The following is a 15,662-nucleotide window of genomic DNA, read 5'->3' as shown; positions in this document are numbered from 1 at the left end:
AAGAATTTGCAAAAATCCTTAAAGTTTTAGCAGTGTATTTATTGCATCATCATCTTATCAAGCTTCTATTTTGTTTTCTTTTTTAGTTTGATGATAACCATGCTCTTGGAAAAAAATATCGAACATTCTTTTTTTGGTTTTGGTTGTTAAAAGGCTAAATGTACATTTGTAATGAATCGGATGAATGACTAAATGACTAGTCAGTTATCTTTGAAATAAATTATAGAGAAATAAAAAAAAACACATGGCAGACTTAAAAGTAACTTAATAACTTAAAATAGTTAGTAGTAGTATTTTAAGTTATTAATAATAATAGGCTTTAATTATAATTGTTATTGATAGTATTATGCGTTTGTTTGTTTGGCATATGTTTGAGATAAAGAGTTGTTTACTTTAGCCAGATTTATTGGGAAATGTCCTGTTCTGTCAGGCCAACGGAGGAGTAAACATACATACATACACACACACAGACACACACCACCCCCATCATCAATTCTTCCAGTCCAAAAGAATCAAAGTCCTCAGATGAGCTCTGCTGTTGGAGTAAAGCAGCTCTTATACTATGATTCCACTCTTCTTTCTCACAGCCCTGCTGCTTCAATCTGATACAGTTCATGGTAAGATCAACACTCTCATAATGAATGATTTCTTATTTCACATAAAATGTTTTGATAAATTAAATGTTGTATTTTAAGATTAATTGTTTTTAGACAGCCTAATTGTTTAGACTCCCAAACAGACAGCGAACATATGTTACTATGCTCAGTATAATCCACCAATATCATAAAACAAATGTACAGACAAAATATGAAAGTTCCATGATCTTAAAGATCCTGTAATAATTAATTATTATTATTAAGTTGTTATTATTAAGTAACTAAAACTATGAATTACCATGGTGTGTTTTTAAAGAACAGATTAGACTGAGCTATATAAACAAATTCACAATAGGTAAAATGAATATAAAGAGATTTTTGCACCAGTTGATATTTAAGTAACTCTTACAAATATTTCGTGAAAACCATGGTAAACTAATGTGATTCAGTGCCATGGTAAATATTAGTCACTTGTCGCATTTTATGTCATTAATGGCTCTTTTTCATCATGCGTATAAGCACATATTCATATAGATGTTTAATGAATTTAAACACAAGCATGTGTGTACAGCTGTGGACTGGTTTCTGTGCCAGATTCTGTGTACTGTGTAGTTATTTGGGCATCGCTTCATGATCATGCCATGCCACTGGGAATTTTGTGGAATAGATGTAGTTTACAAATCCAAAGGTCATGTGTGTTTAAGCCCTTATGAGAGGACACACACACACACAGAAGGAGCATTACAACATTTTAAACCGGCTAGATTCAATGTTTTTTTAGACATGCCTCGGCATGTTTTATGTCATTATGGAAGTTTCATCTTAATTGATTCGTTACTAAATAAATCCTAAGTGGTGGCAAAATGATTAGTGCATCTTTCTGATGTGTGCTTTCACAGCGTTTCGCAGCGCATTGAATGATTTCCAGCGATCTGAGGGGAGAGAGCTGGTCCTGAAATCCTGGAATGTCAACCGTCTGACTGAACTTCCAGGAATCACTTTGGAGGACTGTGCTAAACGCTGCACAGAGAGTCTAGAATGCAGGTCTCATATCCCTACTTCCCAATCCAAGCATGCATTTTCAGCTTTACTCCCAAAATGTAATTCTCATTGTGATTGAATGATTAAAATGGCCTATTTCTAAGAAACAGTGCCTGTTGTGCCTTTTCCACAAACAGTTTTGTTTGTTTAGTATTTATTTCCTTATTTTGTCTGAAAATGTGAAAATAAAGTGTAAGTATGCTCCTTAGCGTGCTTATTATGGAAATATATACTTTATATGTTTTCAGACCCTTAAATGTATGTCATTTACAATTGAATTAAAATATGTTGTTTATTATATGTGACCCTGGACCGAAACCAGTCATAAAAGTCCAATTTAATCCAATTTTTATAAGCTTTCCATTGATGTATGGTTTGTTAGGACAGGCCAATATTTAACTGAGATACAACTATTTGAAAATCTGCAATCTGATGCAAAAAAAAAAAAAAAAAAATCCAAATATTGAGAAAATCACCTTTAAAGTGGTCCAAATTCTTAGTGACGTATATTACTAATAAAAAATTAAGCTTTGATATTTTTATGGTAGGAAATTAATTAAATATCTTTATGGAGCATGATCTTTACTATCTTAATGACTTTTGACATTCTTGGCTATTGCTGCAAACATACCCACGTTATTTGGTAAGAGTTTATTTTAATGACAAACTCTCACTTTTATCCAGCATGCATATGACTAGCATATTGTCTGTTTATTATGCAATGTTTTATTATTATGCAAGCCAAAAGACAGAGAGAGAGTAAGATAGTTTGGCTGTTTATTAGTACTTATAAAGCACATATTAATGCTATATTCTGCATGAGCATATTTTAGATTGCTTAATCTTACTCCATACCTGAATAGTAGTTTGGTAATACTGAGAATTTGACTTTAAAGGAACACTCCACTTTTTTTGGAAATAGGCTCATTCTCATTCAGTTAATAAAGTGAGTTTTACCGTTTTGAAATCCATTCAGCCGTTCTCCTGTTCTGGCGATATCACTTTTAGCATAGCTTAGCATAGATCATTGAATCCTATTAGACCAATAGCATCACGTACAAAAATGACCAACGAGTTTTGATATTTGTCCTATTTAAGACTTGACTCTTCTGTAGTTATATCGTGTATAATACCGGTGGAAAATGTAAAGCTGCGATTTTCTAGGCTGATAAGATTAGGAACTACACTCTCATTCCGGCGTAATAGTCAAGAAAGTTTGCTGCTGTAATACGGACGCAGCAGGCGCAGTAATATCACGCAGCCCCTGAAATTAGTTCCCAGCTACCGTAGGTTAGCATTTGCACATGTGCTGCGTGATATTACTCCGCCTGCTTCGGCCATGTTACAGCAGCAAACTTCCTTGAATATTACGCCGGAATGGGAGTGTAGTTCCGGCGTGTTAGCTGCATTTTGGAAGTTCAAACTCGGGGGCACTATAGAAGTCCATTATATGGAGAGAAATCCTGAAATGTTTTACTCAAAAAACATAATTTCCTTATGACTGAAGAAAGAAAGACATGAGCATCTTGGATGACAAAGGGGTGAGTATATTATCTGTAGATTTTTGTTCTGAAAGTGAACTACCTCTTAAGTGTGTCAAGAAACAGTCCTGAAAGTATACTCTAAGTATACTTAAATGACTTTTTATTGCATTAATATGATATTATCCGCAGGTACCACTTTTTAAAAATGTTTTTCACAAAATCTTTTTCACAAAGGAATGCATATGTATTTCTGATGTATTTTTGAATTTTCCAGAGCTTTCAATTATGAGTTTCGTCCGTCTTTGGTGTGTAAACATCTGCCCTGGGTGGGCGACGGAGACAATGCAGACGTCAAGAGAAACGTGAACTGTGATCTTTATGAGATGAAAGGTAACAAATTGATTCTCATAGTGTTTTCCACTATTTTTAAAGTATTAGACAGAATGAAAGAGTATAAGGAGATGTACTATGTCATCAGCCAATAAAAACCCATATTGGTTAACCTCCACTCTGTAGTCAGATGTTCATAATGTTCTCCTGTACTTAGTCTATGTAAGGAAGTGCATTGTGGGTAAAGGAGAAGACTATCGAGGGAAAGTGTTGACGACTAAGAGTGGACGAACATGTCAACAGTGGTGGTCCAAATTCCCTCATGATCACAGGTATGAGATCCGACATGGCATATAGTATATTGCATAAACCTTATGTGAAATATGTATTTGGACAGTCTTAAAACTGTTTGAACGTCAGTGCATTTGATGCAATATATCAAATCAAGTTGCACTGTCAAACACACTTTTTTTTAGCTCACCCAGGCTGTGTTTATTTGATCATAAATATTAGTAATATTGTGAAACATTATTAAAATTTAAAAAAAAAATTCTTCTATTGTAAAATGTAATTTATTCCTGTAATGCAAAGCTGAATTTTCAGCATCATTACTCCAGTCTTTACAAATCATATTTGCTGATTTGCTGCTCAAGAAACATTTATTATTATTGTTATCAATCTTAAAAACAGTTGTTCTGCTTAATATATTTGTGGAAACCTCAATGCATTTTTTCTAAACCTAAATGCATTTTTTTCTACTGTCACTTTTTAATAATTTAATGCATCCTTTCTGAATAAACAAAATTATACATACAGTATATTTTACTCTAAGGTCTTTTAATGACTGACTGTACAACTGCGATATTAGAATGATGTCACCACTGTTTGGAATAGATGGACTCCGTCTGCTACCAATGGCCTGGAGCTGAACTATTGTCGTAATCCGGATGGCGACCGCATCGGACCCTGGTGTTACACCACTGACCCTGAACGTAGATATGAGAGCTGCGACATTCCCCAGTGCAAAGATGGTACGGCCAGTTACACGTTTGCATTGTGCTTTTACTTTTCCAGTCATAGTCAGTTTGTTCTGAGCAGATGTTTGCATATGTTTTTGCATTAGAGGTGTGCATCACTTGCAATGGAGAAGACTACAGAGGTCAGGTGGATCACACAGTGAGCGGTAAAGAGTGTCAGAGATGGGACCAACAGTATCCGCATCAACACATCTACCAGCCAGAGAAGTAAATACGACATAACCATGTAGCAAAGCACTTAAGGGGGTCATCGGATGCCAAACTAACTTTTACATGTTGTTGGAACATTAATGTGTGTTGACAGTTTGTGTACACAACCACCCTACAATGATAAAAATCCACCCAGTGGTATTTTTTTAATCTTTAAAAGTAATATCCCCTTTTTAAAATCGGGTCATTCTCAGCTTCTTGTCGTTGTGACGACACACCGACAGAGGCCACTCCCACGGTAGTTGATTGACATGAGCGCCTTACCTTAGACCCGCCCTCACCGAGCTGAAACAGACTCTGATTGCCATTGTGTGACTCAGGTGTAGATAGGAATGTCTCAGATTGAGCGATTGAGGTGTTCTGTTGTTGGATGTAATAATGAACATAGCAGTCGTCATTTACTCCCAACATCTGAGCCACTGAAGATGCAGAGGATAGCGTTACTTTCATTTTTAAAAGGAAAGCCCCGATCCCGATCTACATATGCGTTTATGTTCGTGCGAATCGTTCCTAATGCAGCTTGACCCACAAGTGAGAATAAGGTTTTTTTTATGCATCTTTGCAAATGGTCTTTCTTAATAATGTGCTTGTTGGAAAGTTTTGCAGCTAAACGTGGCTAAAGTAAACATTACGGCTCGTAATCCCACAGCAGAGAGGGTTGGGGCGAGCAGAGCTCATTTGCATTTAAAGGGACCATGCAATAAAATGAGTTGAGTTTTTGCAGAGCTGATTTTGACGAGGTGTTTTTTTTAAACTACTATTGAGAATTTTTAACCAAAGTATATTATAGACTTTCCATTAAGATCCTAAAGAATCATATGAACTTGTGGAAAATGGGCATCCAATGACCCCTTTTAATAATGTCTGAATATAATTGCACTGGATATCAGAATATCAATGCAAGTTTTTGTATCTGCGCTTAAATGCTCAAGTTTTTTTGCCAATGCATTTTAATCATGTGGTGTTGCAGTGATTTTTAGTGGACGCTGATATAATAAAGTAAAATAACTGCATATGATCTTTGTGCAATCAGGTATCCTGATAAAAGTTTGGATGATAATTACTGCCGTAATCCGGATGCATCTCCAGTGCCCTGGTGCTACACCACTGACCCAACAATGGAGAGAGAGAGCTGTGAAATACGCAAGTGCCGTAAGTATAAATGCTCCTTACAGCAAGGATAGATGTTTCATTTCATGGTATTGTGGGGGGTTTTTATGTTTCATATAGTTTTTGGTAATTGTATGACTTGGTATTTACTTTGTTCTCACCATGAGGATAGACTTGCTTATGAGAAGAAGTTAAAAATAATGAATCAATTTATTTTATACTTTAACAAGACTCCAAAACTAAACAAAACTTAAGCGCAGATACTGACAAAACAACTATACCATAATAAAATCAAAGTCAAAGTTTATCTTTTTTGGTTATTTTTGAATGTTCATCAAAAAATAAATATGCATTTTATAACTTGTGTTATTTTAGTATAATTAAGATACTTTTGTAGTTTTCATTAATATGGTTTAAAAAATTCCAGTTTGATTTTATTTTTAGTTAGAATGTTTAGCAATCTGCTTTTTTTCATGTGATAGTTTTTATAAATTAAATTTCATTTTTTGTACCTAGTTTTTGTTTAGTTCAAATTAGAAATGTATCCTTGGCAGCTAATATGAAATAGTATAAAAAGCTCACAATTTTTATATTTCATTTGAGTTAATATTTTATTTTAAGCGGGGAGCATGCTTATGGTTTTAGTTTATTTTCCATGAAAAAAAAATCACAAAATTCTTGAAAGATGATACTTAAGAAGCATATGCATTAGATATCAAGACTTGAATACAAGTGATTTTTTTTTTGCATGTTCTAAGAATACTAAGTATAAACAATAAAAAAATCTACCAGTGCAGTAAGACAAAATATGCTTATATTCAAGATACAATTAATGCAAATAGTTCATAATGTCTTATAAAATATTGTTTAAGTTTGTCATTTTAAAGATATTTAGATATTTTTAAATTTGAATTGCTCATTAACCAGATATTTTTGCAGTACATCTAATCCAAAGAGGCTTTCCTTATATATAACATTTTAAAGGCAAAGATAATAGAGAAACATAGCAGAGATTAAACTAAAGGAAAAAAAAGCTCTGAACTTCTAAGTCAATATTTGATGCCGTGTCAACTTTAAAATGCTCGCACGGCACTAATAACCTTTAACAGTCGTTTGCATTCCGTTAGCAGTGCATGAATTTCAATCTCCATGCAAATCGTTTGGATTATTATTCATTCATTCTGTTTAAAGGACACAGATCTTCATCTTCCTGGGGACATTGCTGTCATTTCAAATCGTGTCAGCGCTGTTCAAAGAGACAACTATATAATCGAAAGTCAGAAACTCGCATATGGTGTTCTGTTTGAGAGCACAACATTAACAGCAGTTTATTGCATTGGGTTCACAAGATGGATAACAATATTATTCTTTATGAATATGCAATGATTGATCTATCAAGAGCATGGTGTGACATTCACAGCTGAGTTGTAAAATATAAACAGCACTAAAGTCAAGTTGCTAAAATCTGTTGCTTTGTCATTGACACATGATTGGACAACAAATTGTTGCATTTGTTTAATATACAGCCATATTTGTGATCCTGGACCACAAAACCAGTCTTAAGTAGCATGGGTTTATTTGTAGCAATAGCCAAAAATACATTGCATGGGTCAAAATCATTGATTTTTCTTTTATGCCAAAAAGCATTAGGATATTATGTAAAGATCATGTTCCATTAAGATATTTTGTACATTTCCTACCGTAAATATATCAAAACTTAATTTTTGATTAGTAATATGCATTGTTAAGAACTTAATTTGGACAACTTTAAAGGTGATTTTCTCAATATTTAGTTTTTTTGTACCCTCAGATTCCAGATTTTCAAATAGTTGTATCTCGGCCAAATATTGTCCTATCCTAACAAACCATGCATTAATGGAAAGCTTATTTATATCTCAATTTTTGGCTGGTTTTGTAGTCCAGGGTCACATTTACTACTCGCTACAACTCTACATTTACCCTGCAATAAGACTGATCAAACAATGAGATCTCTTTAGTATTTATCCTACATGAATTTCTTACTTTTTAACTCACTTTTTTCTTTACCATCATATAGCTGAATCTCCCAAGCGCCGTTCCCGCTCTGGCTACACCACTAATTGTTTTCGTGGTCGAGGAGAGGATTACAGGGGCAAAGTCAATGAAACAACCTCTGGAATCCCCTGTCAGCGCTGGGATGCCCAGAAACCCCATGAACACCCATTTTTCCCTAAAACCTATGAGTGCAAGTGAGTTCAAAGAATAGTTTGCACAAAAATGAAAATTAGCTGAAAATGCACTCACACTTAGGTCCAAGATGTAGATGAGTTTGTTTCTTCATAGGAACAGATTTGGAAAAATATAGCATTACTTGCTCATCAATTGATCCTCTGCATTGAATGGGTGCCGTTAGAATGAGAGTCCGAACAGCTGATGAATACATCACAATAATCCACAAGTATTCAACACTACTCCAGTACATCAGTTAAGAAGTGTTATTATGCATTATGCACTTGTATTTTGGCTAGAAGCAACAGTTTAAACACTTTATTTATGCTTGATGCTTCACAAGATGTTAATTGATGAACTGGAGTAGTGTTGAATAAACTTGTGGATTATTGTGATGTATTTATCAGCTGTTTGGACTCTCATTCTGATGGCACCCATTCACTGCAGAGGATCTGTTTGTGAACAAGTGATGTAATGCTACTATTCTCCAAATCTGACTTTTTGTTCTTGTCTTTTTCCTCTTTCCACCTTTAGAGGTCTGGAGGAGAACTACTGCCGTAACCCAGATGGTTCGGAGGCGCCCTGGTGTTTTACATCTCTTTCTGAGATGAGGACGGCTCTCTGTCTCCAGATCAAACGTTGTGCTGATGACATTGAGGCTGAAGGTACAGTTGGCGCCCGCTAGTGATTAAAACATCAACTACAGTTTCATTTTTAAAGAGACATTTTGATTGTGGTTTGTCTTGGTGGGAGGAGAGAAATCTTGATGAAATATCAATGCACACTTCATGTGTACTTAATATGCACACTGTATATACAGTACCATTCATAATTTGGGCCCAGTAAGATTTTCTTTTGAAAGGAGTTTGTATTTTTTTAATAACATACATAATGTTACAATACATTTCTATTTCAAATAAATGCTGGCCTTTTGAACTAACTGTTTATCAAGGAATACTGAAGCAAAACGTATCAATGTTTCCACAAAAATATGAAGCAGCACAGCTGTTTTAAACATTGATAATAATGAGAAATATTTTTTGAGCATCAAATCAGCATATTAGAATGATTTCTGAAGATCACGTGATACTGAAGACTGGAGTAATGATGCTCAAAATTCAACTTTGCATCACAGAAATGAATTACATTTTAAAACATATTCAAATAGAAAACCGTTGTTTTAAATTATAATAATATTTCACAAATTTTCTGTTTTTACTGTTTTTTTTTTTTTGTTAGTTTTTTTTTATTAACAACAATACACACCAACGACATATCATAACATATAATTTCAACTTTGGCTAGAAACATAGAAAACCAAAGCCACAGGAATCATAAAACATAAATTCCAGCAATCAAGAATGCAAAAGAAAAAAAGGAATGTTTTTACTGTATTTTTTATAAAATACATGCATCCTTGGTGAACAGAAGAGAAAGAACATGTTTTAAAAAAATCTTACTGACCCTAAATTTTTTGAATGGCAGTGTAAATAACCAGGTTTTCTTCTCCTTAAACTAGATTGCTATAATGAAATTGGCAAAAACTATCGGGGTGTTGTCCGCAAGACACGTAAAGGCATTCTCTGTCAGAAGTGGAGCATCAATACCCCTCACAAAACCAAGTAAGAATAAAATCCCATTCTTGTTAGTTGAGTCTCAGCTGGTCTAAAGTATAAATTCAAGGTAATTTATGCACATGTATTTCCAGGATAAACCCCAAAACACATCCAGAGGCCAACCTGACTGACAACTACTGCAGGAACCCTGATGGAGACCATCACGGGCCATGGTGCTACACCTCTGACCCCAAAACTGAGTTCGACTACTGTGCAATCAAGCAGTGTGGTAAAGCATCAATGTCTATAGATGCTCTTTTCAATCTGATTCAGTCATGTCTAATTCATTAATTAATTAAACTGTTTTTGTGCTTCTTTATGTTGTAATAGCTGGAGAGAAAGTGCCAATCATCGGGCCAACAAGTAGGTCAAAAACAATACACAGAGAACAGTACATACTCTAATGTTTATGACTGTATTTCTAATTTAAATGTGGTCCACTGTGTGTAAAAAGCGGAGGTTGTGTTTAACGAGTGTGGGAAGCGGGACGACCGGACTGTGAAGAGCAGGTTAAGAATAGTGGGCGGCACACCTGGAAACTCTCCCTGGACCGTCAGCCTTCGAGACCGGTTAGTCTTACTATACAGTGAGGAAAAAATTATTTGATCCCCTGTTGAGTTTGTATGTTTGCCCTTTGACAAAGAAATGATCAGTCTATCATTTTAAGGGTAGGTTTATCTGAACAGTGAGAGACAGAATTACAACAACAAAAAATCCAGAAAAATGCATTTCAAAAAAGTTATAAATTTATTCAGTGAGTGAAATAAGTATTTGATCCCTATTTTGAGATTTCTGGCTTCCATGTGTCTTTTATACAGGTCGTAAGCACTCTTTTAAAGCAAGTGCTCCTAATCTCAGTTTGTTACCTGTATAAAAGACACCTGTCCACAGAAGCAATCAATCAATCAGATTCTGAACTGTCCGCCATAGCCAAGACCAAAGAGCTTTCCAAGGATGTCAGAGACAAGATTGTAGACCTACACAATGCAAGATCTCACCTCGTGGAGTTTTAATGATCATAAAAACGGTGAGGGATCAGCCCAGAACTACACGGGAGGATCTTGTCAATGATCTCAAGGCAGCTGGGACCATAGTCACCAAGAAAACAATTGGTAACACACTATGCCATGAAGGACTGAAATCCTGCAGTGCCCCCAAAGTCCTCCTGCTCAAGAAAGCACATGTACAGCCCCATCTGAAGTTTGCCAATAAACATCTGAATGATTCAGAGGAGAACTGGGTGAAAGTGTTGTGGAAAAATGAGACCAAAATCAAACTCTTTGGCATCAAGTCAACTCGCCGTGTTTGAAGGAGGAGGAATGCTGCCTATGACCCCAAGAACACTATCCCCACCGTCAAACATGGAGGTGAAAACATTATGCTTTGGGGGTGTTTTTCGGCTAAGGGCAACTACACCATATTAAAGGGACGATGGACGGGACCATGCACTGTCGGGGCTAGGGCACTGAAGCCAGCCAGGGCATTGAAAATGGGTCGTGGATGGGTGTTCCAGCATGACTATGACCCAAAACACATGGCCAAGGCAATAAAGAAGTGGCTCAAAAAGACACATTAAGGTCTCCAGACCTTAATCCCATAGAAAATCTGTGAAGGGAGCTGAAGGTTCGACTTGCCAAACATCAGCCTTGAAACCTTAATGACTTGGAGAGGCTCTGCAAAGAGGAGTGGGACCAAATTCTTCCTGAGATGTGTGCAAACCTGGTGGCCAACTACAAGAAACATCTGACCTCTGTGATTGCCAACAAGGGTTTAGCTAAGTCATGTTTTGCGAAGAGATCAAATACTTATTTAACTCATTAAAATTTTCTCTCAATGTCTCTCACTGTTCAAATAAAGCTACCATTAAATTAATAGACAGATATTTTTTTTAGCACTGGGCAAACGTACAAAATCAGCAGGAGTTAAACTAATCTTTTCCCTCACTGTGAATGTGACTTTATGAAAGTAAAATTGGTTTTCGAACAATGTTTCATGTTCATAAATACATTTGTGACCACTTCTCAGGAAAGGGAATCACTTCTGTGGAGGATCTCTGGTCAATTCCAAATGGGTCATCAGCACCAAACAATGCTTCTCATCCTGGTAACTCAATGTTCTTCAGTAATCAATGTTCAGAGATGTAGAGTATGGGTGTTTTAATAAATGTGCACATGCTTGTTGGTGATTGTATGCAGTTATGTGGACCTCACGGGATATAGTGCTATGATGGGCACCTTGTTTCGTGATCCAAAGGAAGGCGAACCAGACAGACAAACCATTCCTCTCACCAAGATCGTCTGTGGCCCTTCTGAATCCCACCTGGTCATGCTTCAGCTAGAAACGTACTTCATACCACACACAAACACAGCTTTGGTTCTACACTCTTAAAAATAAAAACAGGGTTTTCAATGCCATTAAAGAACCATTTGGGTTCCCCAAAGAATCTTAGTTTGAAGAACATTTTAAACATCTAAAGAACCTTTTTACACTATAAAGAACCTTGGAAAGGTTTCATGGATGTTAAAGATTCTTCATGGAACCATCAATGCCAATAAACAACCATGATTAGTCTTCAACAGACAGCATTCTTTAAAGTGACTGCAAACTTGCACCCTAACAAACACATGTGCTTTTTTTCTGCAGTCCTGCTCAGTTTAATGAGCGTGTGTCTCAAATATGTCTTCCTCCTGAGCGCTACATTGTTCCAGAGGGAACCATCTGTGAAATTGCTGGTTGGGGAGAAACAAAAGGTGATATGATCAAATCTATAAGACTTCCTTATTATACACTACACTACCATTCAGAATTTTGGGTTTCTTTTTTAAAGAAATTAATGTTTTTAATGCATTAAATTGGTCAAAAGTGACAGTGAAGTATGCCAATTTCAAATACTTTTGAATTTTCTATTCATCAAAGAATCCTGAAGAAAACTTAACTGTTTTCCACATTGATAATAATCAGAAATGTTTCTTGATAAGCAAATCATCATAACAGAGGGATTTCAGAAGGATCATGTGACACTAAAATTCAGTTTTGCATCACAGAAATAAATTACATTTTACAATATATTCAAATAGAAAACTGTTCATTTGAATTTTAATAAGATTTCACCATATGACTGTTTTTACTGTATTTTTTACAGTAAAAATACAGTTAATTTAATTTAAAATTCTGCCTTTCCACATTGAATATAACACATTACCATCCGTCATATATAAACAAATTTTATTTTATTTTATATTTTTTAATTTACTGCATGATTTGTCATGCAGCATCTGGTTAGAAGTAAAAGTTGAATGTTGAAAATAGTACAGTAACATTCAGCATTTATGCTTTGCATTTGTTGTCCATCCATTCATAATTTGGTCCTCTTTTGCTTTCCATCACTGATCCTCTCTGCTTCTCTTTCTCAGGAAAGGGCGATGAGACTGTACTGAACGTGGCTCAGATGCCTGTGTTGAGCAATAAAGAGTGCAACCCGTATTTCAAGGGCCGTGTCCGTGAGAATGAGATGTGCACTATGCCCTTCGTGGCTGGAGTTGGCGCCTGTGAGGTACAGATGTGTCAGCTGTTTTGTTTTTACACATTTTCACCACATAAAGTATTGTTATAGATCATTTGAAAACAAATATGGCTTTATGTGATTGGTGAAGGTACATGAGTACTGACCACTGTTTTTCAACTAACACAAAAAAGCTATGCTAATTGCAAATAATTAAATAAGTATAATCTATCATAGTTAATAAATAAATGAGCTTTTAAAAAGAAGGCAAAGCGCATTCCATATTATTTGCAGATGATGTCAAAGGCTTACTTTTTGCTGCATTTATACACTGTAGAAAAGTGGTTTTTGTACTATTTTGAACTATTTTGAACTATTTTTCAGGTTCTACCTGATAATTTTAATATTTAATCTTGCAATTTGTAAGAATGTTGTTGAATGATAAACAGCTTTGGTTGGTTTCATCCAGTTTTTATTAGAATTTGTTTTATTTTTTTAAATGATTTTCGTGTGATCATTTTGTTTTGTTTCATCTGTCTTTTTGTAGAAAATTAAATGCAAACATATAATTTAAGGATTTTTGTATGACAAATAATTTTGGCCGGTTTCATCCATCTTCTGGTAGAAAAAAAAAAAAAGCATTTTTGTATGCTAAACAATTTTGGTTGGTTTCATCTTTTGGAAGATAGTTAGATCCTTTAAAGGATAACTATTGCCAAAATGCAACCTGGGCTGTTTTTTGTAGTGAAAACGAGACAAACTTATATCTAAAAGCATAATTACGACAAACGAGCCGTTTTTGAGATTGACCGTGATTTCGTTTTGTGGTCAAAGGCCGGTCAAAATTAATATTTTTACAACACTAAGAAGGCTCGACACACCATGAATTTTTAAGTGATAAACAGTTTTGTTTTGTTTAAGCCAGTTTTTTGTAGAAAATTGGACTAATTCAAAGATTTTTGTATGTACTTTAGGTTGCTTTTATCTATCTTTTGCTTTTTTATTTTAGGGTTTTTGTATGCTAAAACTGGTTGGTTTCATTCATCTTTTGATATAAAATTAGAAATAATATTTTAATTTGAAGGATTTTTGTACACTACAATATTTTGATTGGTTTTATTGGAATTTGATTTAATCTTGTAATTTAAATTATTTTTAAATGATAAACAAATTCGGACTGATTTCATTCATCTATTATTACAAAAAAAATATTTTTGGAGAAAACTGGATTTTTTTATTTTAAGGATTTTTGGATTTCCACCTTTTGGTGCAAAAAACTTTAAATTGTATGTGGTTTTTTAATGATAAACAATTCTGGTTAATTGTTTAGATTAGATTTAAAGGATTTTTATATGGTACAAAAATTTTTTTATTAAAACTTTCAAATTTTAAATGATTAAACCCTCTACACTTTTTGGTACAAAATTAGATTTAATCTTTTAGTTTTAAGGTTTTTATCATTAGACAATTTTGGTTGGTGTGTATAATTCGGCTCCTGAAATAAAGCTAGAGAACCACTGATCTAGACATTGCTTAGCTTGCAAAAATCTTGCAAAATGTGTATAAAGCTTTAGTGCTTCAAACGTTTCCTTTCTATGCGTTTGTGCGGGTGCATGAGTTCTAAGTTCTGCTTTTGAAATAGATGTAAGTGAGGATTGTGAAATGAGTAAGTCGCGCAGGGTGCAGGTGCACTGTAACGTTTTTCTTTTTCACTCTTCCAGAGAGACTATGGCGGCCCTCTGGCCTGTCAGAACAGCGACTGTTGGGTCCTAGAGGGTGTCATCATACCAATGCGCCGCTGCGGACACGCCGGCCAACCAAACATCTTCATCCGTGTGTCTTTTTATGTGGATTGGATCAAGAAGGTCATGGAGATGACCTGACCACATACAACTCGTATCATAACACATGACATCAGCACGTCTTTTACGAGACGTTTCATTCTGATCAATCTTCTATATGCTGACATATAAATATATTAAGTTGATGTAAAAATAAAAAATAATAAAAGTACTGTGTTTTATAAGATTATGTATGCTTTTTTGTATCATTCTGAATTTGAGGTTTAATTTACATAATATGTATGCTTGCATTTGTGGAACATGTACTTGTCTGAGCTATATAGAATTTTGTAGATTTTATTGTTAATAAAGTATTCAAAATTCTGTTTTTGCTCTCCAACATTCTTCTAATATGTCTGAGATATATGTGACCCTGAACAAAACCAGTCATAAGTAGTATGGGCATATTCATAGCCAAAAATACATTGTTTGGATCAAAGTTATCGATTTTTCTTTTGTGCCAAAAATCATTAGGATATTAAAGATAATGTTCCATGAAGATATTTTGTAAATTTCCTACCTTAAATATTTAAAAACTTAATTTTTGATTAGTAATATGCATTGCTAAGAGCTTAATTTGGACAAATTTAAAGGCGATTTTCTCAGTATTTTTTTTTTTTTTTTTGGCAGATTTCAGATTTTCAAATAGTTGCATCTCAGCCAAATATTGTTATCCTAACAAGCTCA

At 34.7% G+C, this 15,662-nt stretch overlaps 1 protein-coding gene across 1 annotated transcript; it reads left to right on the top strand.

The window, feature by feature from the left end:
* Positions 1-488: 488 nt before the first annotated feature.
* On the top strand, positions 489-15,165 carry LOC141346602 (hepatocyte growth factor-like protein). Its single transcript, XM_073851529.1, has 18 exons — positions 489-617; positions 1,496-1,640; positions 3,396-3,511; positions 3,669-3,783; positions 4,346-4,482; positions 4,575-4,695; positions 5,732-5,850; positions 7,865-8,036; positions 8,551-8,681; positions 9,536-9,638; positions 9,725-9,861; positions 9,963-9,995; positions 10,087-10,201; positions 11,658-11,735; positions 11,828-11,974; positions 12,276-12,382; positions 13,046-13,185; positions 14,856-15,165. The coding sequence occupies exons 1-18, from the start codon at positions 563-565 to the stop codon at positions 15,015-15,017; spliced, it is 2,133 nt and encodes a 710-aa protein (XP_073707630.1). The 5' UTR covers positions 489-562; the 3' UTR covers positions 15,018-15,165.
* The last annotated feature ends 497 nt before the right edge of the window (positions 15,166-15,662 follow it).

Source organism: Garra rufa, chromosome 12 (genome assembly GCF_049309525.1).
Source record: "Garra rufa chromosome 12, GarRuf1.0, whole genome shotgun sequence".
Classification (NCBI taxonomy): domain Eukaryota; kingdom Metazoa; phylum Chordata; class Actinopteri; order Cypriniformes; family Cyprinidae; genus Garra; species Garra rufa.
Note: the sequence above shows the minus strand (reverse complement) of the source record. Positions and strands in the feature narration are given on the sequence as shown.

Bases quoted from the DNA above. Each gene is read 5' to 3' on its own strand.
- LOC141346602 (XM_073851529.1), top strand. From the start codon at position 563: ATGATTCCACTCTTCTTTCTCACAGCCCTGCTGCTTCAATCTGATACA. The intron at 3,784-4,345 runs GTATGAGATCCG...TGTTTGGAATAG, and splicing joins AAATTCCCTCATGATCACAG to ATGGACTCCGTCTGCTACCA. The intron at 4,696-5,731 runs GTAAATACGACA...TTGTGCAATCAG, and splicing joins CACATCTACCAGCCAGAGAA to GTATCCTGATAAAAGTTTGG.